At 38.1% G+C, this 26,626-nt stretch overlaps 1 protein-coding gene across 3 annotated transcripts in view; it reads right to left on the reverse strand.

Annotated features, from left to right (window-relative positions):
• Positions 1 to 8,733: 8,733 nt before the first annotated feature.
• ALG5 (ALG5 dolichyl-phosphate beta-glucosyltransferase) overlaps positions 8,734 to 26,626 on the reverse strand; it is a 46,684-nt gene continuing 28,791 nt past the window's right edge. For 2 of the 3 annotated variants that reach the window (XM_032294482.1, XM_032294480.1), the window contains 3 exons: positions 21,605 to 21,756; positions 11,440 to 11,525; positions 8,734 to 8,985 (listed from right to left, as the gene is read on the reverse strand). In XM_032294482.1, the coding sequence (XP_032150373.1) occupies positions 8,870 to 8,985; positions 11,440 to 11,525; positions 21,605 to 21,756 (354 nt within the window). In that variant the 3' untranslated portion in view covers positions 8,734 to 8,869. Of the gene's footprint in view, positions 8,986 to 11,439; positions 11,526 to 14,082; positions 14,202 to 21,604; positions 21,757 to 26,626 lie in introns of all 3 variants that reach the window. The other variant, XM_032294481.1, reaches the window with a different exon arrangement.

Raw genomic sequence — 26,626 nt, forward strand, 5'->3', positions numbered from 1 at the left:
TAATTGCACGTTATGCATGCAGAGTTCCATAGAGATACAATAATTTAGGGAACATTTCCCTAATTTTAGACTGCAAAGATTCATCCTTCCTCAGAACATATCTGGTTTCTTGATCTCATATTTATTTGCATTGCAATTTAAATGTTTAACATTTTACTTTCTTTCTAAGTAGATCCCTTGAGGATAGACATTTTTTTTAACATAGAGCTGCTAGGCATTCATGTACTCACTGAGTGGATGATGGAACGACTTACATTTGACGGTGTATATATTGCCATGTTAAGGACTTTTATTTTCCCTACAATTTTATTTTGAAGGATTTAAATAAATTCACACCATTGGAGAGTTGGGACATGTTTTGCGGTTACTACGACTTTGGGGCCCTAGGTTTTACTATACCTGAGATGTTAGAAAAAGCTGCAGTGATTCATCTACGCTGCACACAGGCACATCTTGTTACCAGCTAGTGCTCGACTTATGACCACGATCGGGCCCGGCAGACTGGTCGTAACACGATTTGGTCGTAAGTTGAGTAGGCTATATGTACAGTTGAAATGGTGCACGCGGAGATGGTAGTGCTGCCGGAAGCTGGTCCGCACTGTCATACGCCCAGCTGGGCAACGTTTGCGCTGCCAGACGCGGAGCAGTCGTGGCTAGCGATTGTGGTCGTAAAGTTGAATGGTCGTAAGTTGCATAGGTCGTAAGTCGATCAATACCTGTACTGTAATATTCATGGGTCAGAGATATAGACCTTATGCCTTCATTTTCCCCAGCAGTATTTTTTTCTTTTCTTTTTCTTTCTTTTTTTTTTTTTTTTTTGAGGTGGAGTTTCACTCTTTTACCCAGGCTGGAGTGAAGTGGCATGATCTCGGCTTACTGCAACCTCTGCCTCCCGGGTTCAAGTTATTCTCCTGTGTCAGCATCCTGAGTAGCTGGGATTACAGGCACCTGACACCATGCCCGGCTAATTTTTGTATTTTTAGTAGAGATGGGGTTTTACCATGTTGGCCAGGCTGGTCTCAAACTCCTGACCTCAAGTGATCCACCCGGCTCGGCCTCCCAAAGTACCGGGATTACAGGCATGAGCCACTGTGCCTGGCCCCAGCAGTATTTTTGAGGTGCATTGTGATACTGGTCAGGAAAGACCTCTGCTGTCCCCCTTTGTCCTTTCTCAGTACTATCAGAATTTAGACAGGATCAAATCCAGGCAAAGTATTCTGTTTTGTGACCATTAAAATGCTAACTGGAATTTTACTTCAAATTCAGTGAATTATAAAGATATCACTTCTTACCTGTCTTACTGGATTAAAATAAATTTATCAATTTGTGGATTTGGCACTTTTGAGACTGCACAAAAACAAAGCAGTCCTCTAGACTACTTCTTCAGGGGATTTAACTGTCAATAAAATGGATAACCTCATTCACAGAATTATTTTTTTGATGAGTGAATTGAAATGGTAACATTAACCATTTCCTTTATTGAACAATCATAATTTAGGATGCTGTGGAGACAAATAAAAAAAAAGGCAAAGTTTCTGCTGTTAAGGAAATTATAACTGATATGGTTGAGATTTGCGTCCCCACTCAAATCTCGTGTCAATTTGTAATCCCTAGTGTTGGAGGAGGGACCTGGTGGGAGGTGATTGGATCTTGTGGTAGATTTTCCCCTTGCTATTCTCATGATAGTGAGTGAATTCTCAGGAGACCTGGATGTTTAAAAGTGTGTGGCATCTCTCCGTTTGCTCTTTTCCTACTTCTCTGGACATGATTGTAGGTTTCCTGAGGACTTCCCAGTCATGCTTCCTGTACAGCCTGTGGAACTATGAGTCAGTTAAACCTCTCTCTATATATTTTTTTTAATACCCAGTTTCAGGTAGTGGTTTTTTTTTTTTTTTTTTTTGAGATGGAGTCTGGCTCTGTCGCCCAGGCTGGAGTGCAGTGGTACAATCTCAGCTCACTGCAACCTCTGCCTTCCAGGTTCAAGTGATTTTTCTGCCTCAGCCTCCCAAGTAGCTGGGACTACAGGCATGTGCCACCATGCCCAGCTAATTTTTGTATTTTTAGTAGTGACAGGGTTTCACGATGTTGGCCAGGATGGTCTCAATCCCTTGACCTTGTGATCCATCCGCCTTGGCCTCCTTAAATGCTGGGATTACAGGCATGAGCCACCACGCCTGGCCTCAGATAATTCTTTACAGCAATGTGAGAATGGACTAATACACCAACTAAATAAAGAACATGGGAATTAGAACTGGAGAATCAACTATGAATAGAAGCAGAGTTGACCCCTGTACAATGCAGCCATGGGTTAGGAGTGCTGACTCTTTTGTAGCTGATGAACCATGTATAACTTTTGACTCCTTCAAAACTTAACTCATAGCCTGCTATTAACTGGAAGCCTTACTGATAACATAGTGTATTAACACATATTTTGTAAATTATATGTATTATATATCGCATTCTTATAATAAAGTAAGCTAGAGAAAAGAAAATGCTCTTAAGAAAACTATAAGGAAAATATATTTAACATTCATTAAGTGGAAGTGAGTCATCATAAAGGCCTTCATTCTTGTCTTCACATTGAACATGCTGAAGAGGAGTAAGAGGAGGGGTTGGTCTTGCTGTCTCCCAGGTGGCAGAGGCAGAAGAGGTAGAGGAGGTGGAAGGGGAGCCAGGCGAGCCAGGCACCCTTGGTGTAACTTCATGGAAATATTAATACATCATAATTCTGGCCTGACTTTTTTTTTCATTTATCTAAAAATATCTCTCTACAGTATCAATCCTTCTTCTACCATTTGCTTTAGTTTCAGTGCCCGTATTGTAGAAGGGTCCACATTGTAAAAGAGTCACAAGCAGTCTTGAATAATTGGAGTCCTGCGTCTTGTATGCCCTCTTCCGCATCATCTGGCACTGGTTCAGAAGCACTCGTCTCCATCAGGTCGTCTTCTGTTAACTCCACTGGTGTTGTCTCTATTACCTCTTGGATTTCTCTAACATCCTTATCTCAAAACTGTTCACCTGCTCTGCTACCTTTTTTTTTTTTTTCCCTTCCCCATATCCACAATCTCTTTCATGATTTCTTTGATTGGGTCTGTTATAATCCTATGAAGTCATCTTGACACAGTTTTCTTCTGCAGGAATTAATTGTCTTATGCTTGATGGCTTTCACAGCTGTTATTTTTCTATAAGAATGGCTGACATCTTTAATGGATAATTCTTTCAGACTTTCTGTTTTGTTTTTTTGAGAGACAGCATCTTGCTGTTGCCCAGGCTGGAGTGCAGTGGTGTGATGATAGCTGTATAACTATCCTGATTGTATGACTATCCTGATTCAACTGGCCCTTTCACTAAAAATCTTCACAAAACATTTCTATAAATCTCAAAAAATATAAGGTAAAATATAAATGTGTAGGATTGCTGTCCTGTTTTGTAAGAATGACAAAGATCAGGCCAGGCACGGTGATTCATTTCAGTAATTCACAGCCCCAAACTCCTGGGCTCAGGCAGTCCTCCATCCTCAGCCTCCCAAGTAGCCAGGACTACTGGCATGCACCACCATACCTAGCTAATTTTTAAATTTTTTTGTAGAGATGGGATCTTGCTTTGTTGCCCAGACTGGTCTTGAACTCCTGGCCTCAAGTGATCCTCCCACCATGGCCTCCCAAAGTGCTGGGATTATAGATGTGAGCCACCAGAGCCCATCCCCTTCCAGACTTTCATGTTCTATTGGGCTTTTTTTCTAGCATTGACAATCCTTTCTGTACAGAACTGTGTATAATGAACCTTAAAGGTCCTATGTGACTCCCTGATGTATAGGCTGAATTAGAGACAACATGTTTGGGGGTAAGTAGACAACTTCTAAGCCTTCCATGTCGAATTCTTGAAGCTCTGGGTGATCAGGGACATTGTTCAATATTTAAAGAACTTTATAAGGCATTTCTTCATTGGCAAGGTACTTTCTGACTTCAGGGACAGAACATCAATGGAGCCAATCCAGAAAAAGGGTTATCGCTGTCCAGGTGTTCTTGTACAACCAGAAGACTGGCTGCTGATGTTTATCATTTCCTTTCAGAATTTAGCAGCTTTATAGATAAGGGCAGTCCTGATCCTATATCCAACTGCATTTGTACAAAACAGCAGTTAGCCTGTTTCTTCCTGCCTTAAATCCTGGTGCTTGCTTCTCTTCCTTACTAATAAACGTCCTTTGTGGCATTCCCCCACACCCCTTCCCCCTCCACTCCCCCCCACCCCCAGATTAAGGCGCTTTCGTCTGCATTAAAAACCAGTTTAGGCAGATATCCTTTCTCCTCAATGATTTTCTTAACGGTGTCTGGGAACCGCTCTGTTGCCTCCTGGTCAGCAGAGCTGCTTCTCCCTTATTTTGACATTTTTTAAGCCAAACGTCTTTCTAAAATTATCAAACCATTCATTTCTGGTATTAAATTCTCCAGCTTTAGATCCTTCATCTTCCTTTAAGTTGTCATATGGTGACTTTGCCTTTTTGTGAATCATATTAGAGTCCACAGGTATCCCTTTCTTACAGCAATCCTGTACCCACTTAAAAGCTGCATTTTTAATATGAGAGAAAAGGTGTTTGGCAAAAGTGCAAGATTTTTGCACCTGCAGATGTAGCTGTGGCAATGGATTCACAAATTTCTTTCTTCTTTTTCTCAAATTTCATTTTATCTTTCTTCCTCTCCCTTTTCTCTTTTTCTTTTACAAATTTCATTCTCTTTCCTTTCTTCCTCTCTCCTTCCTCTTTTTCTCTCCCTTTCTTTCTTTTAATGAAATTTATTTATTTATTTACACTGAATTTATTTATTTTTTGAGACAGAGTCTTGCTGGGTCGCCTAGGCTGGAGTGCAGTGGTGTGATCTCAGCTTATTGCAATCTTCATCTCCCAGGTTCAACTGATTCTCCTGCCTCAGTCTCAAAAGTAGCTGGGATTACAAGCACCCACCACCACACCTGGTAAATTTTTGTATTTTTAGTAGAGACAGGGTTTCACCATGATGGCCAGGCTGGTCTCGAACTGACCCCAGGTGATGTGCCTGCCCTGGTCCCCCAGAGTGCTGGAATTACAGATGTAAGTCATCATGCCCAACCTGGATTCATTTATCTTGAAATGGTGGGAAACCTCAGCTGCAGCCCTCATCTATGGTACATAACAAGCAATTCAACTTTTTCTTGTAATGCCATGATTTTTCTCTGCTTCTTGGGAGTACTTCCAGCATCACTAATGGTACTTCATATCGGTCCCATGGTGTTATTCAAGGTTCACGGTATTGCACTAAACATGATGAGAAATACATGAGAACTGTAAGAGCTCAATATTTACCATTACATGCAATTTACTGAAGAGATGAACTGCTCATGTGGAGATGGTTAGCATCACACAGCATTTAAGTGGATACTCAGAACACTTGAGCTCACTGCAATAGCAACAGGAGGTGGCTATGAAATTTAACACTGCATCTGTTTTTTTTTGAGACAGAGTTTCACTCTTGTCACTCAGGCTAGAGTGCAGTGGCACGATCTCGGCTCACTGCAACCTCCACTTCCCAGGTTCAAGTGATTCTCCTGCCTCAACCTCCCAAGTAGCTGAGATTACAGGCATCCACCACCACGCCCGACGAATTTTTATATTTTTAGTAGAGACGGGCTTTCACCATGTTGGCCTGGCTTGTCTCGAACTCCTGACCTTGTGATATGCCCACCTCAGCCTCCCAAACTGTGCGAATTACAGGCATGAGCCACTGTGCCCGGCCTAATAGTGCATCTTTATGTTTTACATTTCTCTCGACTGAATAGTCTGTGTATGGTCTATGTTTGTGTGTATAAATTTTGATAAATGTCTTAATAGATCTGTGTGTATTTTATATAGTAAATGATAGACTAATATCAAAGTCTCCGATAGTATGGAAGACATTAAGAAAAAGGTTATGTCATTAATGCATAAAACACATGTAGATACTAGTCTATCATTTACTATAATTTTGTAGCCACCTCGTGTTGCTATTTCAAATTGTCACAGATCCCCCCAAATTTTTCTAATACATTTTTTTGAAAAAAAAAAAAAAAAAAAATTCCATGTGTGAGTGGATCTATACAGTTCAAAGCTGTGTTATTCAAGGGTCAATCATACATAACTATATGTTATGGAGACAGGATTACAGATGTCAAAAGACATTATTGTTCAGATGAGACCTTGAGTAAAATAAGTTTCATATGTATATATTCCATAAGAACAAGTCAGGGCCGGGCACGGTGGCTCACGCCTGTAATCCCAGCACTTTGGGAGGCCGAGGTGGGCGGATCACGAGGTCAAGTGATTGAGACTGTCCTGGCCAACATGGTGAAACCCTGTCTCTACTAAAAATACAAAAAAAATTAGCTGGATGTGGTGGTGCGTGCCTGTAGTCCCAGCTACTCAGGAGGCTGAGGCAGGAGAATTGCTTGAACCTGGGAGGCAGAGGTTGCCAGAGAGCAGAGGTCGAGCCACTGCACTCCAGCCTGGCGCCTGGTGACGGAATGAGACTGTCTCAAAAAACAAAACAAAACAAACAAACAAAAAACGAACAAGTCAGAAGGTAGAAATGGTCAAGTTGTCTGGCCTCAGGTTATACTGTGTTAATCATGCCCCATGTTCCTTTGTTTTCCCTTTTTTAAAAATTTCAGTAGAAGCATGAATAATGGCTACTTGTGTGATCCTGGACAATTTGTCTACTTCATTTTCTGTAATGTGGGTAACTACACCTGCACGATAGAGCTGTTTGATCAAACTACATACTGCATGCAAAATGTTCATCACTCTTCCTTGTACATACTGTAAGGATAGTAGCTGTTATTTGCTATTTCACTTTGCTATTGCTGCATATAGTTTTTGTTAGCAGATTTTATAAATTAACAGGTTAAACTACTTTTTCTCTGATTGCCTCAGATTCTGTTCCATACTCCTCTAAGCACTCTGAGTCTGTGCTTAGAAAGGTAAGCTAGGATCAAGGATATCAGACTTTTCCCTATAGTGCTCACACTATATAAAAAGTATTGTGACTTTCCTTCAGTATTCCTATTATGCTTCAAATATGCATTTTTATCTCGTTTATAAAGAGCAGTAACAAATTATTTCATTGCCTTTTTATAATTTCATTAAGGATCTTATTTTTGGCTCAAGGCTTATTAACAATTCTTATAAATGTGCATGGTCTTTTCTCTTTGCTGTTATTCTTGATTTATCCATTTAAGTGAATTTAATGCTCACAAAATCTGATAGGAAATAAAGTTTATTCATATCATTAAGTGTTTACTATATGCTAAGCACTGTGCTGGAAGTACTAATTGTAATAAGTCATGCCTTCTATTTTAAGAAGCTTATTGTCTACTGCAGATGTGATATTATTGCTGTTGTGCAAACTACTGGAGAGGAATCATTTTTACCTTACTTTTCCATTAAAAAATATTTTATTCAATGTACTACTGTAACTTTCTACTTATATGATCCCCAGTTTTCATATCTTCAGACAGTGAAGGTTATAGAAGAGTCATTAAAGAGTGTGGGCTTGGGATCCAGACTATGCAGGTTACAATCATGGCTCCACTCTTTCCTGTGTGACCTTATAACCCTTTTGTGGCTCAGTTTCCTATTCTGCTGTAAAGGTTAAGTGAGTTATTATATACCAAGTGCTTAGAAGAGTGGTTGGCATACAGTAAGCACTTAATAAATGTCAAACTATTACTAGTTTGTTTCTCTAAGATGGCAGAAACAATCTAATTTTTATTTTGGGGGGTTCATTATTTTATAATTGCTATTAGTTCTTGCAGTTATCTCAAAGACAGAGGCTTCTGATGTTACTATGTAAATATATTAACATTAAAAATTTGATTGACAGGGACTCCCTCCATCACCCAAGCTGGAGTGGAGAGGCACGATCACAGTTCACTGTAACCTTGAACTTCTGGGCTCAAGTGATCCTCCTACCGTGGCCGCCAGTGTTAGAGATGAATAAGAATATAAAGAAATGGACACCTTTGTGACTAAGTCTGTATTCTTGGCTTTAGTGTATAATTTCCTAAAGTTTCATAGGCTGAAATACAGGTTTCTTTGATTTGGATAAATGTATATACATTAGGCCGGGCGCGGTGGCTCACGCCTGTAATCCCAGCACTGTGGGAGGCCGAGGCAGGTGGATCACGAGGTCAAGAGATCGAGACCATCCTGGTCAACATGGTGAAACCCCGTCTCTACTAAAAAAAAAAAAAAATACAAAAAATTAGCTGGGCATGGTGGCGCGTGCCTGTAGTCCCGGCTACTCGGGAGGCTGAGGCAGGAGAATTGCCTGAACCCAGGAGGCGGAGGTTGCAGTGAGCCGATATCGCGCCATTGCACTCCAGCCTGGGCAACAAGAGCGAAACTCCGTCTCAAAAAAAAAAAAAAAGAGAAAAAAAAAATGTATATACATTTAACCTTATACCCTAGCTTTATTTTTAAATCTCTGAAAACTGTTACACGATTGTAGTTTATATTTAAGTTCATGAGAATTATGCAGGCACTTTAAGAATCACTCTGTCTACAAAAATTGTATTTCTCAGAATTGTAATGATAACAAAGCCAAATAAACAAAAGAAAATCTAACTTTTTTTATAACCATCTTTTTAACAACCATTTATGTCCAAAGAGGTATAAAATTTTTTGCTTATGGGATGTTAATTCTTTAAAATTATCAAAAGGGAGACAATGACAAGAAGTTTATTCCAGCTTTACTTAAAATTTTAGTTTTGGGAAGGTAAAGTAGGGAAAAAAAATTTTTAGTTTCAATGAAATGAAATGTGTCATTGACGCATAAGAACACAACTGAAGACTGCAAACAACCTAATTCATTTTCCGAGTTTGCTCAAGCCTCCAGGCACCAGTCAAATATCGAAGTCGTATAAAAAGTAGGTCCTTGCCCATTTGTAGCCAGCTCCAAAATGGAACTAATTTAGAACCTGCAATTTAAAAGTAATTAAAAGCAAATCAGCTTAAATAAACTCAGCAGAAAACATATCAGTTTAAAGTCAGCCTACATGATCTGTGTGAGCCTTCAGCACCTTAATTTTTTTTTAAATCATGGACCAAAAAGTTAAACAATGTCAAAGCTGAAGTGAGTGGTTTTCTCTAAAAACAAAAACGGAACACCTTGAAGTGAAATAAACCTTGAGAGGATCTAACTAGTGCAAATTTCATATGGCCCTACTGCAGAAAGGAGAGACTGCATATGGTGAGGGCTCTAGAAAAGCCTAAGAAAAAACTATTCACTACTGAAAGTAATTACATACGAAACAACTAAAGATACAGCATAACAGATAAATGATTATTTCTACGTAAATCCAATCTTAATAAAAAATAAAGCCTATCATCAGACTTATGATAATTTTGTCCAGACCTCTTTGTTTACACAAGAACACCAGCCTAATTAAATATCATATCCGGGTATCACAGCAGATTAGTTTCTTGTGTTTTTGAGACGAGGTCTTGCTCTGTCACCCAGGCTGTCGTGCAGTGGCATGATTATGGCTCACTGTAACCTTGGCTTCCCAAGCTCAAGTGATCCAAACCTCCTACCTCAGCCTCCCTAGCAGCTGGGACTACAGAGGCATGCACCACTATCCCTGTCAAATTTTTAAATATTTTTGTAGAGATGAGGTCTATGTTGCCCAGGCTGGTCTCAAACTCCTAGGCTCAAGTGATCCCCCCACCTTGGGCTCCCAAAATGCTGGGATTACAGGCACGAGTGACCGTGTCCAGCCGTAGCAGATTCTTATAACCATTACTTATAGTATATACCTGCGGATAAAGAAGTGTCAGGAGGAAGGTTTAACATTTCATTATAATTACTTTATATTTAAAGAAGACCTTTTCACTGCTCTGAATTTATGTAACAGCTTTCTTCTGAAAACATTACCACCAAAGCACTGTAGAAACATTATCATTAATCAGGACCAAATACTATCTTCATCCTACAAATGAGAAAGTTGAGGTACCTACAATTCATATTATAATACAACTATCTCTGCAATGGAAATAAGAAAATGACAATATAAAATGGACTTTTACTTTTCCCCACTTCATCTTCCTATAGAGTCTATGTTGGCCAAAGATCAACAGAGTTGATCATGATACCCCTGAGTGATCGATCCTTCTACCTGCTTCCCAATCCCCTTTGATTCTAGGCAGCTACTGTGGAGATGAGCTAAGTTTTTTGTAAACACACTTTGATTCAGCAAGACATAAAGAGGCTTGAATTCATTCTAGACTAAACAGTTTGTATAATCTTGAGACTGGTTCTTAACCTTTTTCTGTCCCTAAACATCTGAGGTTACAGAGCAATAATGGTTTACTGAAACAAGGACTCTCAAAGAAAGGGCTCACCCGGAAGAGAGGTGGACTTTGAAAAAGTCCCCAGTTGATTATGTTAACTGCTCCCACACCATCAATTAATTTAGGTTCATTCTAAGGTAAGGAGATAACTAGAATATGTTTAAAATTCTATACAGTTAGAGCTGCCTAAGCCTTTTTAAACAGGAATTATTAGATTTATGATAGATTTCAAGTTATTACAGAGTTGGGATCTTTACATTTTTTGGATATATATACAGATATAGTTTACAATGGCTCTGACTTGATTGTAGACATTTGGAGTAAAATAACATTTATTTATTTATTTATATTTTTTCAGGAGGAGTTTTGCTCTTGTTGCCCAGGCTGGAATGCAATGATGTGATCTCAGCTCACTGCAACCTCTGCCTCCTGGGTTCAAGCAACTCTCCTGTCTCAGACTCCTGAGTAGCTGGGATTACAGGCACCTGCCACCATGCTCGGCCAATTTTTTGTATTTTTCAGTAGAGACCGGGTTTTGCCATGTTGGCCAGGTTGGTCTTGAACTATTGACTTCAGGTGATCCACCTGCCTTGGTCCCAAAGTGCTGGAATTCCAGGTGTGAGCCACGGTGCCCGGCCGTAAAAAAACTTTTAACTCTTAGTTAGCTTTGCAAATAGGTTTGTACGTACTCAATTAATATCCACCTTGTGATAAAAAAAATATATAGCAAATGGTAATGCAAACAATAAATTTATCTCAAAGACTGTCAACCTTCTAACTTCAGAGCCGAATGACCTTATCTGTTGTAAGTGGTTTTATTGAAGTTTCCTGGACAGGTTAGTAGGCCTACTGAAGTCCCCACAAACAGACACAAAATATAAACGGCAGCAAGCCAGATGGAAGGTATTAGTAGGTAATACTTTCCCTGGAACTGGACCTTTGAGTCAAGACAGCTAAGAAGGCCTTGATGAGGGGAGCTAGGAGAACACTAAAGCCAGCTGACTTTACTGAACAATTGTATTGTCTGACATCTCTCCCTTTGTCTGACTAAACATCAGTCATACAATAAACAATATACTCACCTTCAATTTCTGTCCAGTTGACAGCAATTTCTGCTATTGGAATTTTAAAGAACTGTGCTATGTACAGCAGTTCTACATCAAATGCCCTAAAATAGAAAATATATTGATATTTATTTTTAAAGACAAATAGAACACAACTATAATCTCCACCTTGGCATGTTTTAAAGAAGCTTACATGGTAGATATAAAGCTTGTACCATAAAACTGAAGATCAGATTCACAGAAGTCAAATAATTCAAAGCTGAGTAGTTCAGAAGCTTCCAGGCAGATATTTAGAATATCACTGCATAATACTGTATCTCTATCACAACTCAGAAACTCACAGAGGTAAAACTAACTTCAAGGGTTCCAAGAAGAAATTTAATCCTGGAAAATTTCAAGACTGATGGTTTTCAGTCTTAACCTTAACTAGCTCAAGGTAAAGAAATGACAACATTTTTGACTGATTCAGAGAGCTGATAAAACTATGAGATGTTCTAGTTGAGATTGTTCATTACTTTAGACTTGCTTGCTATTTTCTTCTACCATCAGAGGATCAAGGTTAATTTTCTAATACAGTGTCCCCAGGGCTGTCCTTGTCTTTTCTGTTCTCCTTCCTTGTGCTGTCCTGGACAATATAATACCGGCAACTATTGAAAGTAAAAAGCTACTTTGGACTAGTCTGAAATACTCTTTGGGTATAACTAATACATACATAGGAATTTGATATATCATCTTACTTTTCCTAACATATACTATTAAAGCCATTTCCAGTCTAACTCCAGTGCAACCTTCTACTTATAAATGGTCTTTCTTAAAGCTTCTCTCCAGTCCGCGTGTTGGCTTAGGTCAAACCTGCTTCCCTTAAAGCTTCTGAATCCTGACTCATACGTTTTCCTGGATTCTGATTACAAAATTTCTCTGAACTAGTTGCTTCTCTCACTGGCATTAAAGTTTAGGAAGAAAAGCACCGCTAGTGACCTGTTAAATCTTCTTCATCCTCATTTAACCTGTCTAAAGTTCTTGACTGTTTTGCTTTCATCCATGAATCAGTCTCCACTTTCTAGGCTGCACAGAGCATAGTTCAAACATCTAGGGCTTGGTTGTAAAACACATTATTAACACAGACAAGAAAATGCTTAAAATCCACTTATATTTGATTTCTCCAATCCCAGACAACTTGAATTTGGGAGTTTTTTTTGTTTTTGTTTTTGTTTTTTTGCCACAATACCATTATCATCTATTACATAAATAGTTTATACTCCAAGTATTTGGATAATTCAATAAGAAAACTATTTTTTTTAAACAACGCTTTTTCTTATCCAAATAAAATATTTAGTTAAGATGATAAAACCATTTATAAATGTGTTGTATTTTAAAACTTTCGTCTCCTAGAATTTTGATACTCATGAAAAGGGAAATAATTTCAATATTAAGCCTGGTGCTTAACCCTTAACTTTTCCTTTTAACACAAAAATAAATATTAGCTAGTGAGGTAGTTCTAATGATACTTGATAACCTGAACAAGATTATTATATATTATTTCTAAGGATATCAGTATATGGCTAGTGACTTACCAAGTACCCAAAACAAAAATATTGAGTAAAAAAGAGTGGGGTGGTTCATTGAAATAAAAAAAAAAAATACCCCAGACCAAAAGGTTTTTTCTTTTGTTTCAAACAGGGTCTTACTCTGTCAACCAGGCTAGAATGCAGTGGTGCAATCATGGCTCACTGCAGCCTTGACCTCCTTGGGCTCAGGTGATCCCCCCACCTTTGCCTCCCGAATACCTGGGAGTACAGGCCCAGATATTCTTTACTAGTCCTATAATTTTATCTCCTCTATTCTTTTCTAGTTTTGTTCTTTTGAGATTTCCTCATTTTTATTATCCAGCCCTCTTTTTGAATTTTCATCTCTGTGCCACCATACCTGGCTAATTTTTGTATTTTTGTAAAGAAGGGGTTTCATTATGTATCCCAGGCTGGTCTTGAACTCCTGGGCTTAAATGATTCACCTGCCTTGGCGTCCCAAAGTCCTGGGATTACGGGCTTGAGCACTGTGCCAAATCCAAAATTAAATTACATCTTTTTCCTCTTAAACATTTTAGAAAACATGAAGATATTTGTTACACATACAAAAAAATGCAGCTCATATCACCATATATAAGTGTCCAGTCTGTTACCTAAGCAAACATTTTAACTAAAATACCGAGTACTTCTAGATAGAGCCTTATGTTATTATAAGGAAATAGTATAAGGGTTATTCTCCAACTCAGATGCCTTCATTTGTTTATGCAAATATGGGTTGGGCTGAGCCACGACATTTTCTTTTCTTACTCAGTTCCTATTACAGCTGTTATGTCACTAACAGTGACTCCTAAAGGACAAAGGTATGCTGAGACCCTGTTAAACACAGCAGATAGACACGAATCCCACTGTTGCCTCCTGCATGCAGACCTACTAAGATTAAAGCACCAATATGGAATAAACAAAAGAACAAAGATGGGAGGAGATGTTAATTAAGAAAAAAACCTGGAAGTTGTAGGGAACATGGACAAGAGCGGTGGGAAAACGGTGCAACAAAGCACCCGAGAGGCTCGGGCACTGAAGGCCTCAAATGATGTATTCAGGTCAAGACACAAGTAGACCTGCAAGGAGGACTCACTGAACATCTAAGATTTTCCTTCCCCTCATGCTTTTTCTCTGTTTGTTCTGTGAATGCTGACAGCCAGGTTCACAGCTTCTAGTAAGGAGACTGAAAGACTCCATTTTCATGAAAATGACCTGTCCAAAAGACAATGACAGTTGGGACTTTGTCACACATGGCTCTGCTGGTTTAACCTGCAGCAAAATTTACCAGAGACTCTGTGCATGGACACAGCTTCTACTGAGTGTTTAAGTGCCATACTATGGGCATGGGAACAATGAGTGATAAAAAGAAACAAAAAATCAGAGGCAACATAAACAATGCAGGTAAAGAAAATGACAAAGTTTTAAATGAGACATTCAGAGGTAGTGGAAGATACTGTAGTCATAAAATAAGAATAGGTTTTTAAAAAAGTTAATACTGAAAAACAGAGTTCTAGGAAATTACAATTTTGATAGCAGAGAGAAAAATTCAAAAAGAAGACTGGATAATAAAATTGAGGAAATCTCAAAAGAACAGAACTAGAAAAGAAGAAAGATAAAACTATAGAACTCGTAAGGAGGTTCCACATCTGTTTGTAAGAGAGAAAAGAAAATGAAGAGAGATTGTTAAAAAAAAAAAAAAAAAAAAAGATTAAGAAACAAACATTTCTTAGAACTAAAGGACATGACTTTTCAATAAATGGTGTTGGGAAAACTGGATCTCCATATGCAGAAGATGAAACTGGACCCTCATATAAACAACAACAAAAACAACCTTGAAATGGATTAAAGACTTACACACTTACACAAAAGACCTGAAACTGTAAAACTACAAGAAGAAAACGTGGGAAAAAACTACATGACAACAGTCTGGGTCATGTGCTTTTTAGATTAGATCCCAAAAGCACAGGCAATAAAAGCAAAAATAGACAAATAGGATTACATCAAACTAAAAAGCTTCTGCACAACAAAAAGAAATAATTAATAGACTGTACAGACAACCTATGGATTGGGAGAAAATATCTGCAGGCCATATATCTGATAAGGGGCTAACATCCCAAATATACAAGGAACTCAACTCCATAGAAGGAAAACAATTAATTCAATTAAAAAATGGGCAAGGGGCCTGAATCGACGTTTCTCAAAAGATGACATACAGATGGCCACGGGATATATGAAAAAGTGCTCAGCATCACTCAACATTAAGGAAATGCAAATTAAACCCCCTGTCAGAATGGCCATTGTAAAAAAGATGACAGTTAACAAGCACTGGTGAGGAGGTAGAGAAGTGGAATCCCCTGTACGCTGCTGGTGAGAATGTAAATTAGTATAGCTATTATGGGAAAGTGTATGGAGGTCCGTCAAAAAACTAAAAACAAATTACCATATGGTCCAGCAATCTCACTTTTGAGTATTTATCCAAAATATTTGAAATCAGATTGTTGACGAGACAACTGCGCTCTCATGTTCACTGCAGCGCTGTTCACAACAGCCAAGTTATGCAATCAACCTAAGGCTCCATCAACAGATGAAACGGTAAGGAAAATGCGGTATATGTACACAATGAAATAGTATTCAGCCTTAAAAAAGAAATCGTGTCATTTGTGACATGGATGGAATTGGAGAGTATTATGCTAAGTTATGCTAAGTGAAATAAGCCAGACCCAGAAAGACAAATATTGCATATCCTCTCACTTTTATGTGGGGTCTAAAACAATCAAATTTATAGAAGCAGAGAGTAGAATGGTGGTTTCCTGAGGCTGGGTGGGGAGATGGGGAGATGATGGTCAAAGGGTACAAAGCCTCAGACAGGGGAATAAGGTTTTTTTGGAGATCTATTGTACAATTGTACTGATTATAGTTAATAATATTGTGTTGTACATTTCAAAATTGCTTGTCAATTTCAAATGTTCCTACCATAAAAAAATAAGTATTTAAGAGTGATGGATGTATGTTAATTAGCTTGATATAATTATGCCACATTGTATTCATAAATCATATCACTGTGCATCTCATAAACATATGCAACTATAATTTGTCAATTTAAAAACATTTAAAAAAAATTTATCAAAAAATTTTTTATCACAGACTTCAAATGTTTATTAAATGAATTAATTTTATCAAAGGAAAAAAATAAACTAAAGGACACAAATTTCCAGATTTAGAAGGAAATCAGAGAACCTACTAAGTACTCAACGAAATGCATGACAAAGAACTACATTAAGGCCTAGGATCATAATATTTCAAGACACTGTGGAGAAAAAGCTTCCAAAAGGGGGTGGGAACAACATGCAAAGAGTCAAAATTCAGAATTGGACTCCTTCACAGAAGCACGGAGTGCCAAAGACAATACAGGAATGTTTCCAGAATTCTGAGGAAAAACCATTTCCAAAATTTCCATTTTGAATGATTATAATCCCTTTTCCACCTAAGTATAAAACAAATATGAGGGTGGAATCAATTTTTTTTCACATGAAAAAATCAAAAAGCTTCTTTCTCATGTTTTCAGAAAGTTAATAGAGGAATGTGCTCTACTAAAATAGGGGGATAATTAATTAAATGGAGATAGAGGACGGAGTGAGCTGTATCACAGCCCAGAAAGCAAGCAGAAAGGCATAAGCTTTCTGAGATGCGAAAATGAAGTAATGCAGAATCTGTGTTTGTACACTCAGTAAGGGATAATTATACTCTTGAGAGCCTGAACAGCAGTAAGTAACAGATCCACAGTAAAATAATGAAAACAAAAACCCCAAACATTTATTACCTTCAGGAAAACAAAAAGTAGTAAAAAAAAAGGTAATATAATCATGCTGCACTCAAATGTGAATTATCTTCACACAGCTAAGACAATCAATACTGATAATAAAGAATTATTTTAAAACTGTATTGGAGTTTCCATGAGGAGGGTATACAGGACGTTAAGATAACTTTAATTCTTAGCATTAATTTCCTATTTTGGAAATTAATATCTAAAACTGAACAACTGAGAAACAGCAATGCAGACCCATTATTTTGAATATAAATGCATATATCACAAAGAAATAGCAAAAAACAGTTGAAAGTGGCCACAGCTATGGAGTGGAAATTGGGGCAAGGAATTACTATTCTGTTATAAGCCTATCAAACTATGTAATATATAACATTATAATCATGTATAACACTGATCAAAAAGTATTCACTGAAGTAAAGTTCATTTCAAAGAAAAAACACATATTATTTTGAGACATTCTATTTTCCAGGCTGGAGTGCAGTGGTGTAATCACGGCTCACTGCAGCCTTGACCTCAGGGCTCAAGCTATCCTCTTGCCTTAGCCTCCTGAGTAGCTGGGATTATGGGCATGTGTCACCATGCCCAGCTAATAATTTTTTTTTTTTTTTTTTTTGAGACGAAGTCTTGTTCTGTTGCCAAAGCTGGAGTGCAATGGCGTGCTCTCAACTCACTGCAACCTCCGCCTCCAGCGTTCAAGTGATTATCCTGCCTCAGCTCAGGCTGGAGTGCAGTGGCGTGATCTCGGCTCACTCCAACCAATGCCTCCCAGGTTCAAGTGATTCTCCTGCCTCAGCCTCCCCAGTGGCTAGGATTACAGGCGCCTGCTGCCATGCCTGGCTTTTTTTCTTTTTTTTTTTAAAGTAGATTTGGGGTTTCACCATTTTGGCCAGGCTGGTCTCGAACTCCTGACCTCAAGTGATCCACCTGCCTCAGCCTCCCAAATTGCTGAGATTACAGGCATGAGCCACCGTGCCTGGCCAATACTGACAGTCTTAACTTTAGGTATACTCCTTTACAGATTTCTAATACCTAGAAACTCCACCTGATTTTGATTTCTTGAAAGTTCTGAGAAAAATTTCAATCAATCCTTATGAAAAACATAGTCAAATGTCAAAGATGACATTTGGAAATAAGACACAGATGTACAACTTGGTTTATGTAACTTATATTGTTCTTTAGTCTTGATTTAAAGTACAGGACAGAGATGTTTAAATAAAAACCACTGATGACATATTATTGTGGTGAAGGGTATACTGCTCATTAAGCTGATATATGTATATTTGGTGGTTCTTCTTTAGAGGTACCAAATAAACATAAAAATGTGAGCAGCTAAAATTTTAAGTGAGATGAATCTTTTTTGCCTAATACAATTAAAAAAAAAAAATAGAGACAGGTTTCACCATGTTGCCCATGCTGGTCTCAATTCCTGGACTCAAGCAATTCATCCGCCTCAGCCTCCCAAAGTGCTAGGATTACCGGTGTCAGCCGCCATGCGCAGCCCATAAGTGAGGTCAATCTTACGACAGTCAACACCAAAATAAATAAAAGGCTTGCATGTTATATTAACATTAAAAAAAAGAAAAAACCCAACAATGTTCTTTAACTTAACTCCACAAAAACTGCTGTCTAATACAACAGTCCCTCGCCACATGAGGATACTGAGCACTTCAAATGTGGCTAGTCTGAATTGAGATGTGCTGTAAATTTAAATATATAGTACAAAGAAAATGACGTAAAATACTTCAGCTCTTTTCATACTGATTGCATGGTGATATGACAATATTTTGGAAATATACTGTATAAGAAATAAACCTGATCTGCTTTTTAAAATTTTTTTTAAGAGACAGGATTTCACCCTGTTCCCAGGCTAAAGTACAGTGTGTGATCATAGCTCACTGCAGCTTAAAATTCTGGGCTTATGAGATCCTCCTGCCTCAGTCTCCCGAGTAACTGGCACTACAGGTGCACATACCACCACATCCAGCTAATTAAATTTTTTTTTCTAGAGACAGGGTCTCGTAATGTTTTCCATGGTGGTCTTGAACTTCTAGCCTCACGTGATCTCCTTGACCTTAGCCTCCCAAAGAATTGGGATTACAAGCATGAGTCACCTTTTTACTTTTTTAATGTGGCTAATAGAAAATTTGAAATTACATATATGCCTTGCCTCTGTCTCATATTTCTATTAAACAATGCTGCCCTAGAACCATCATGACAGGGAAGCTTCATGATTTTTAAGTTATCAATCCTAACCTTTTATATTTCAAGAAAAATGAAAGATCCTCAACAATGAAAAATAGTATTCTCAATTTCTAAATTCTTTCTTTCAAACTACAAAGAAACTGCTTCTCTGACCCTAGTTCTGGACCTAATAGCTGACTGAAAAATAACTAATGCAGCCAGAGGGCTTTACTTCTAGAGTTGTTTCTTAAATTAGATTTTCTGATTTTGGAATCTATTAACTATCAGTTTATTTTTCAACATAATAAAAATACAAATCTAAATTTGACAACCAATGTACATTAATTAAAATGTTTTAGGCTGAGTGCATTGGCTCACGCCTATAATCCCAACACTTTGGGAGGCAGAGGCGGGTGGATCACTTCAGGTCAAGAGTTTGAGACCGGCCTGGCCAACAAGGTGAAACCCTTTCTCTACTAAAAATACAAAAATTAGCCGGGTGTGGTAGCAGGTACCTGTAATCCCAGCTACTCTGGAGGCTGAGGCAGGAGAATTGCTTGAACCCGAGAGGCAGTGGAGGTTGCAGTGAGCCGAGATCACGCCACTGCACTCCAGCCTGACCAACAGAGGGAGACTCCGTCTCAAAAAAAAAAAAAAAAGTTTTAATCTAGAAAAAAATATTTAAAAAAAAGTCTGAATGATAATTTTAATTCGAAAGTACACTTTTAAAAGTAATATTTTGGGGGTTATATGGCATCTATTTCTAGGAAGACAACAGGTCTTTGAAAAGAGATGCACAAAAGTGGTAGAGATTTTAAAAATGGACACATACTGGAATAATCATGCAGATACCCAATATGGATTCACACAGAACTCATGACTAAGTATTAATTCTTTCAACAGTATTTACTGGGTACCTACCATATGCTGGGCATGATATTAGATAGTGGAACATACTAATAAGTAAAATTAAATGTTACTCTTGCTCTCATGGAGAAAGATTATGCTTTAATCAAGAAAAAGAAAGATTAAGTAATTACACAAATATAAGAAAAACTACAAATGTCATAGGTGCTATGAATACAGTGCATGGTACTGCAACAGAATATAATGAGGGGCACCTGAGCTAATTGTATTATACTTAGAGTGAGGGCAGGCTACCCTAAGGAAGATCTGAAGGAGAAGGTGAGAAGGGGCGTGAAGAAAAGGAAAGCATCTGCATGTGGAGACACAGGTGGGGCCAGACTAAACGCCCTGGGAAGCCCATAAGGATTATAAGCAGAAGAGGTGCATATGTGATCACACCTAAGTTTGCAAAGACTTCATGGGCTACAGCATGGTAGTTTGGGGAAGGATGGTGTCCTGGATGGCAGTGATGGAGATGGAGAGAAATGGAAGGACATAAAACCTAAAATCAACAGGCCCTGTCACGGATTGGATATATGCATATGCATGTGGGGAATGTCAGGGCTGATGCCAAGGTTTCAGCTTCTGTATGACAGTGCTAGCCACCTGTATCTCCAGTATATTTCAAAAGACAGCTCAGAAGTATCAAATGCTGCTGATGGGTTAAGTGTGATGAGTGGTTATTTAACATGCCCACTGGCTTCAATGGCATGGATGTAGCTAGATGTTAAGATGAAGCTGACCAGGCGAGGTAGCTCATGCCTGTAATCCTAGCACTTTGGAAGGCCAAGGTGGGAAGATGGGAAGATCACCTGAGCTCAGGAGTTTAAGACCAGCCTGGACAGCTTGAAGAAACCGTGTCTCTACTAAAAATACAAGAACTAGCCAGGTGTGGTGGTGGGTGCCTGTAATCCCAGCTACTTGGGAGGCTGAGGCAGGAGAGTTGCTTGAACCCTGGAGGCAGAGGTTGCAGTGAGCCAAGATTGAGCCATTGTACTCCAGCCTGGGCAACAAGAGTGAAGCTCTGTCTCAAGAAAAAAAAAAAAAAAAAAAGATGAAATGGGAGAAAATCCATATTAAGGCGGAGTGAAAAATGAGTGAGAAGCAAGAAAACAAAGTCAGTGACTATAAACCACTTTTTCAAGAGAAAGTTGCTTGTGAAGGAGATAGGGCTAGAGCTGGAAGGGTGCAGCAGGGTCAGTGGAGAGGGTTCTGCGAAAGATGTGATGGAGAGGAAAAAGCTGAATACACAAGAAAGGAAATACATGGAAAGGATTAGGTTTTGACAAGGTGGATAGGTGGAAGGAGATGTAGAGGTCAGAAGATTGGTCTTAGGAAAGAGACCTTATCTCCTGTAGAAGGAAGAAGAGAAAATGGGTACCCTATTCTGTTTTGATATTTCTGAGCTTTTTCTTTTTAGGGCAAAGGAAAAAAAAAAGAAAGTCTAAAAAAATGTTTTCAGGCCACTCAATGTCTACAATTAAGGTGAACACACAAAACTTTATATTATATTGTTGGGTTTGTATATTTTCACATTAAGATCCAACTCAGGAAAAGTATAAAGCCAAGATCAAGTTTACATACATTAGTGTCAGTTTTGTTTAAATCTGCATGTTCATTATAAGAATACAGGGCTGTTTCTCATTACCTAGAATGATTGCTGGGTAATAAGAGACTGGATACATTCCAGTCAGAAACCTACCATCGTTCAATGTGTAGAGATGAAAACGTCCTCGAAGCTGCTTCTCGTGTAAATAATTTGAACCCACACTGTGTGTCCCTGATTCCTTTGACACAAAGGAACCACACCAGAAAGTGGAACCCATACATGAGAAGAGTACGGAAGTAAGAACGCTGAAAACAAAGACAAAATATAAATGACTTTTCCGTTCATCTGTAAAGGAGAGACTGAAAACACCTGGCTGTAGACAACTGGATTTTAATATTTAACTGACTGGTAGATCTTACATAAGAACACCACTGTTCCGTGAGCTTCACCAACCAAATAAAGATACAGCAAGGATGCCTACTCCTTAGAACAGAGTGGAGGTACTAGGAAGCAGTTACTCATTTCCTGGAGGTTGAGTCAGACAAGAAAAATCACAAGACTCTGAGTGGCCAGGGCTTCAGCCTACCAGGAGAAACAGGTTTGGGGCTGCTGTGAGCAAGGAGAACATCTCGTTTGCTTATATATTTTATGCTGCTTTGCCCCACATGCATTTCAGTTTCAAAAAAGATGTCCGTTTCCAGGATGTACTGACAAAACAAAACACGATATAAGTCTGCAGTTTGATACTTAGCTAATGAGAATATGGACGGAAGACATGTAGCAGAGTATCATGAAGGTTATGGACTACGAAGGACTTTGAAACAAACACCTGGTCTTTCTAAGTATGCCAGAGATCTAATGAAATACATTTAAAACATTGAGTTCTTTAATACTTTGGAATTAAAGTAGGTTTTAATCCCATCTAAAGTTTCACTATTGTTATTGATGATTAATTTTTTTATTAGTAGTAAGAGACTATTTCATTATTCAATAAACATTGCATACTTTAAAACATAAGAACCTAAGATTATTAATTATCATTGTATTCAAGACTTTCATATTTAAGATTTAATAAAAGATAGGATCTTTTTAAAAAATAAAACAACAATTTTATTTTTTTAGAGACAGAATCCTTCTGTTGTCCAGGGTAGAGTCCACTGATGGTCATGGCTCACTGAAGCCTCTAATTCCTGGGCTCAGGTGGTCCTCCTGCTTTAACCTACAGAGCAGCTAGGATCACAGGTGTGTGCCACTACACCTAGCTCTTTTAAGACAGGATCTCTTAAAATGTTCCTTAGTTAGGGTAATAGACTCATGCAGTGATGCGTTACCAACGTACATAAGCAACCTATTAAGAGCCTATTAGAACATTTAATATCTCATACTGTAGAATAAAGGTCCCTTCCTCCTTTAGGCTTTTGCTTTTCAAAATTATAATTTTTAGTATCATTCTTCCTTTGCATGCCTTTTTCTATCATCATCAAACAGAACTACAGTGGAACAGAGTAGCACAGAAACGAGGCTGGGTGCAGTTGCTCACGCCTGTAATCGCAGCACTTTGGGGTGTTGAGGCAGGTGGATTGCTTGAGGTCAGGAGTTCGAGACCAGCCTGGCCAACATGGTGAAACCCACTTCTACTAAAACTACAAAAACTTAGCTGGGTGTGGTGGCAGGCGCCTGTAATCCCAGCTACTCTGGAGGCTGAGGCAGGAGAATCACTTGAACCTGGGAGACGGAGGTTTCAATGAGGAAGATGGGCCACTCTACTCCAGCCTGGGTGACAGAGTGAGACTGCATTTAAAAAAAAAAAAGAAAAGAAAAAGCACTAACCTGAGTAGGCCTATATTTGAATCCTGGCTCTATTACTAATTAGCAGGGTGACCTTGAACAAGTTATTTCAACCTTCTAAATCCATTTCCTCACTGATAAAATGAGAACGATAATGCCTACCTCACAAAGTTATTATAAGGATTAAATGAGATTATTTTAAAGACTATAGCCAATGTTTGGCATAGAAAATAACAGGAACTCAATAATGTTCTTCATAAAGGAAGAAAGGCTGAAAGCTTATTTTACTCTCCTGACCACAACTTTACTTATGTATTAAATAGGGCAGGAAGGAAAGGAAGAATAAAATACTTATCTGTAAGGTATGTAAAACAAACTTTTAAAAATGATCTAGCACTTCTCATTTATCATCTAGAATCATTAGTTATGGTTTGATGTAAACATGTCTTACCTCTCTAAGTGGATGGGGCAGAAACCTCATTTTAAAACACTTTAGGAATCTCACAACAGCATGCTCAGTGCCTTCCATATAAAATACTTCCCATAAATACTGGTTGACTGATTAAACCTCCAAAAGAGCACTTACGCTTAGGAAAGGAACAAATGGAAATTGAAAGATAGAAAAATAAAAATTAAAGGTAGAAAAACAATACCTATAAATTATTCTTCTTGAATGATTTTTAAAGTGCTTTGAGTAAGTGTATTTGTTAGCAAATAAAACTTCAGACTGCTTTTGCTTAGATGTTAATAGAAGATCTTTTTTTTTTTTTTTAGGATAATGGCTATTTTTTAAAAAGCAGAAAAAATGTAGAGTTCCCATGAAGACCTTAAGTTACTTGATTTCTAACATATTTAAAAGCCTAACAAGGTTAGCCACAAAAAAGAGAATCTTGTTTTTGTTTTTAGAACTTTGCAAAATATCTTAAAATTTAGAAGACACCTAAAATATAGGATAGACTTATTTAGTTACGTGAAGCTACTGAAGTCAGAGAGTAGGCTTATATGATCTTCTGAAATGGCCATTTAAAACATTAAGGAAAACAATTTTCCCTGTTTCAGTGTTAACACTAATATCTCCAATGTTTATAAAATGTAAACAAGAAATTAATTCAGGTGAAATTTAACGCTGACTGCTTATTTCATTATCTTAAAATAAGAGGTTCAAAAACGTCCCAGGACTCAAGCAAAGACTCTTTAAACAAAAACTAAAAACATTAAATAACCACTAATGGATTCTATTTTTGAATTCTTTTAAAATGATAAATTCAAGAATAGCCAGACAGTATATAAACATTACCGTTATATGGAACACATGGGAATATAAGCACTTTTAGGGATGATATAAGACTCCATCAGGACAGTATCACGTTTGTCTTCCAAGGGAGCAGTAAAACAGGTGATAAAATTATTGAGAAATGTAGAAAAATATCAAGGAAAGATGTGTCTGAACATTATGCAATAAGCTATTAAAATTGTCATTTGCTATCTTGATTAATTCTTTTATAATTTTCTCATTGTCCACAGAGTGATCACCATGCAAGGGTTTATATTACTGACAGCACATGAAGGGAAATGGAAAGCCAAGCTGTTGTTTTCTGGACATGAGGCAGATGCATATTCTGTGCCTCTCAGAGACAACCTTTTGTGAGACAGGTATGGTTCTAGCAGAATAAGCTGGACTTGAACAAGCCTGCTGAGCTGCAGTTGTCACAGCAACTGCAGTAGACAACCAATGATCTCTAGTGAGTATCACAGGTTATCCTTTCTTTCTACAGAGTGGCAGCCAATTCTGTGGGAACCAAGAGCACGAAATCAAACACTAGGTTTTAGCGAGAAAGAATGGATGGATGGAGACAGGATAAATTACAAATACGTGGTTCCTACGATTGATCCCTTGACACCTGGCTAAAAGCAGTACTAGGTAAAATATTTATACCACAGCATAGTCTCATTTAAATACTAGTGTATTTATAGGAAAAATTCAGTTTTCAACAAATGCAAGTTCTAAGTGAAAAGAATTTACACCATGAAAAACAAAACCAAAACACATGGCTCATTTCTACAGCCACCGCTAACAAATACAAGAACTATCTCTTGCTTAGATTACTCACTGGCTCCTTAGTCTGTCTGGCTTTCTATTTCTCCAAACTATCTTCTGTCTTTCACCAAGTAGATTATCTTTTTTCATCCCATTAACATATTTAAAAAAAAAAGAAAAAAAATTTACTTATGAAACCATTATATTAGTATTGGTTTATTTTTATTACTTGTTTTTGTGTGCAAAAACAAAATTTTTTTCTTTTTTTTTGATGCAAAGTCTCGCTCTGTCACCCAGGCTGGAGTGCAGTGCAGTGGCCCAGTCTTGGCTCACTGCAACTTCCGTCTACCAGGTTCAAGTGATTCTCCTGCCTCAGCCTCCCGAGTAGCTGGGATAACAGGTGCACAACACCACACTTGGCTCCTTTTTATATTATTAGTAGAGACAGGTTTTCACCATGTTGGCCAGGTTGGTCTCAAACTCATGACCTCAGGTGATCTGCCCGTCTCAGCCTCCCAAAGTGCTAGGATTATAGGTGTGAGCCACTGTGCCCAGCCTATTTGTTATTTCAACACAGAAAATTGTATTTACAATATCATACTTTTTGTTTTCCAAACAATCTAATATTTCAGGTTTTATCCCACGTTATTAAATAGTCTCTATTATCATCAGCTTTACTGGCTGCACATTTCATGTAGGGCTATAGCTATGTTTCCTATTGTGGGGATTTAGTATTTAATAGTTTCTACTATAATTATACACACACACACTATTTTATAATTATACATACATACATATAAAATGTGCTGAACATCTTGGACACATACTTTTCCTTTTCTTATCCACTGTGCATAGGTAAACTGATGAAGGTGGATTAATTCCGAGCTCTCTTCCCATTTTAAATATTTAGGAGTGTGCTATTCTCTGTGGTTAACAGATTAACCTTTTACAAACATCAGTGAGAATCCCTAGGATACACAGAATAGTAGACTAGGTGCTGAGGATATTTAAAAAGTTACTTCTAAAAAAGAAAGGAGAAGAGGCCAGGTGCAGTGGTTCACACCTGTAATCCCAGTGCTTTGGGAGGCTGAGGCGGTTGAATCATGAGGTCAGCAGTTCGAGATCAGCCTGGCTAACATGGTGAAACTGTCTCTACTAAAATTTTAGAGACCAGCCTGTCAACATGGTGAAACTGTCTCTGCTAAAAATACAAAAATTAGCTGGGCATGGTGGTGCACGACTCTAATCCCAGCTACTCGGGAGGCTGAGGCAGGAGAATTGCTTGAATCTGGGAGGTGGAGGCTGCAGTCAGCTGAGCTCATGCCACTGCACTCCATCCTGGGTGACAG

The sequence above is a fragment of the Sapajus apella genome, unplaced genomic scaffold (genome assembly GCF_009761245.1).
Source record: "Sapajus apella isolate SASKATOON/1434 unplaced genomic scaffold, GSC_monkey_1.0 scaffold32, whole genome shotgun sequence".
In the NCBI taxonomy this organism is placed as follows: domain Eukaryota; kingdom Metazoa; phylum Chordata; class Mammalia; order Primates; family Cebidae; genus Sapajus; species Sapajus apella.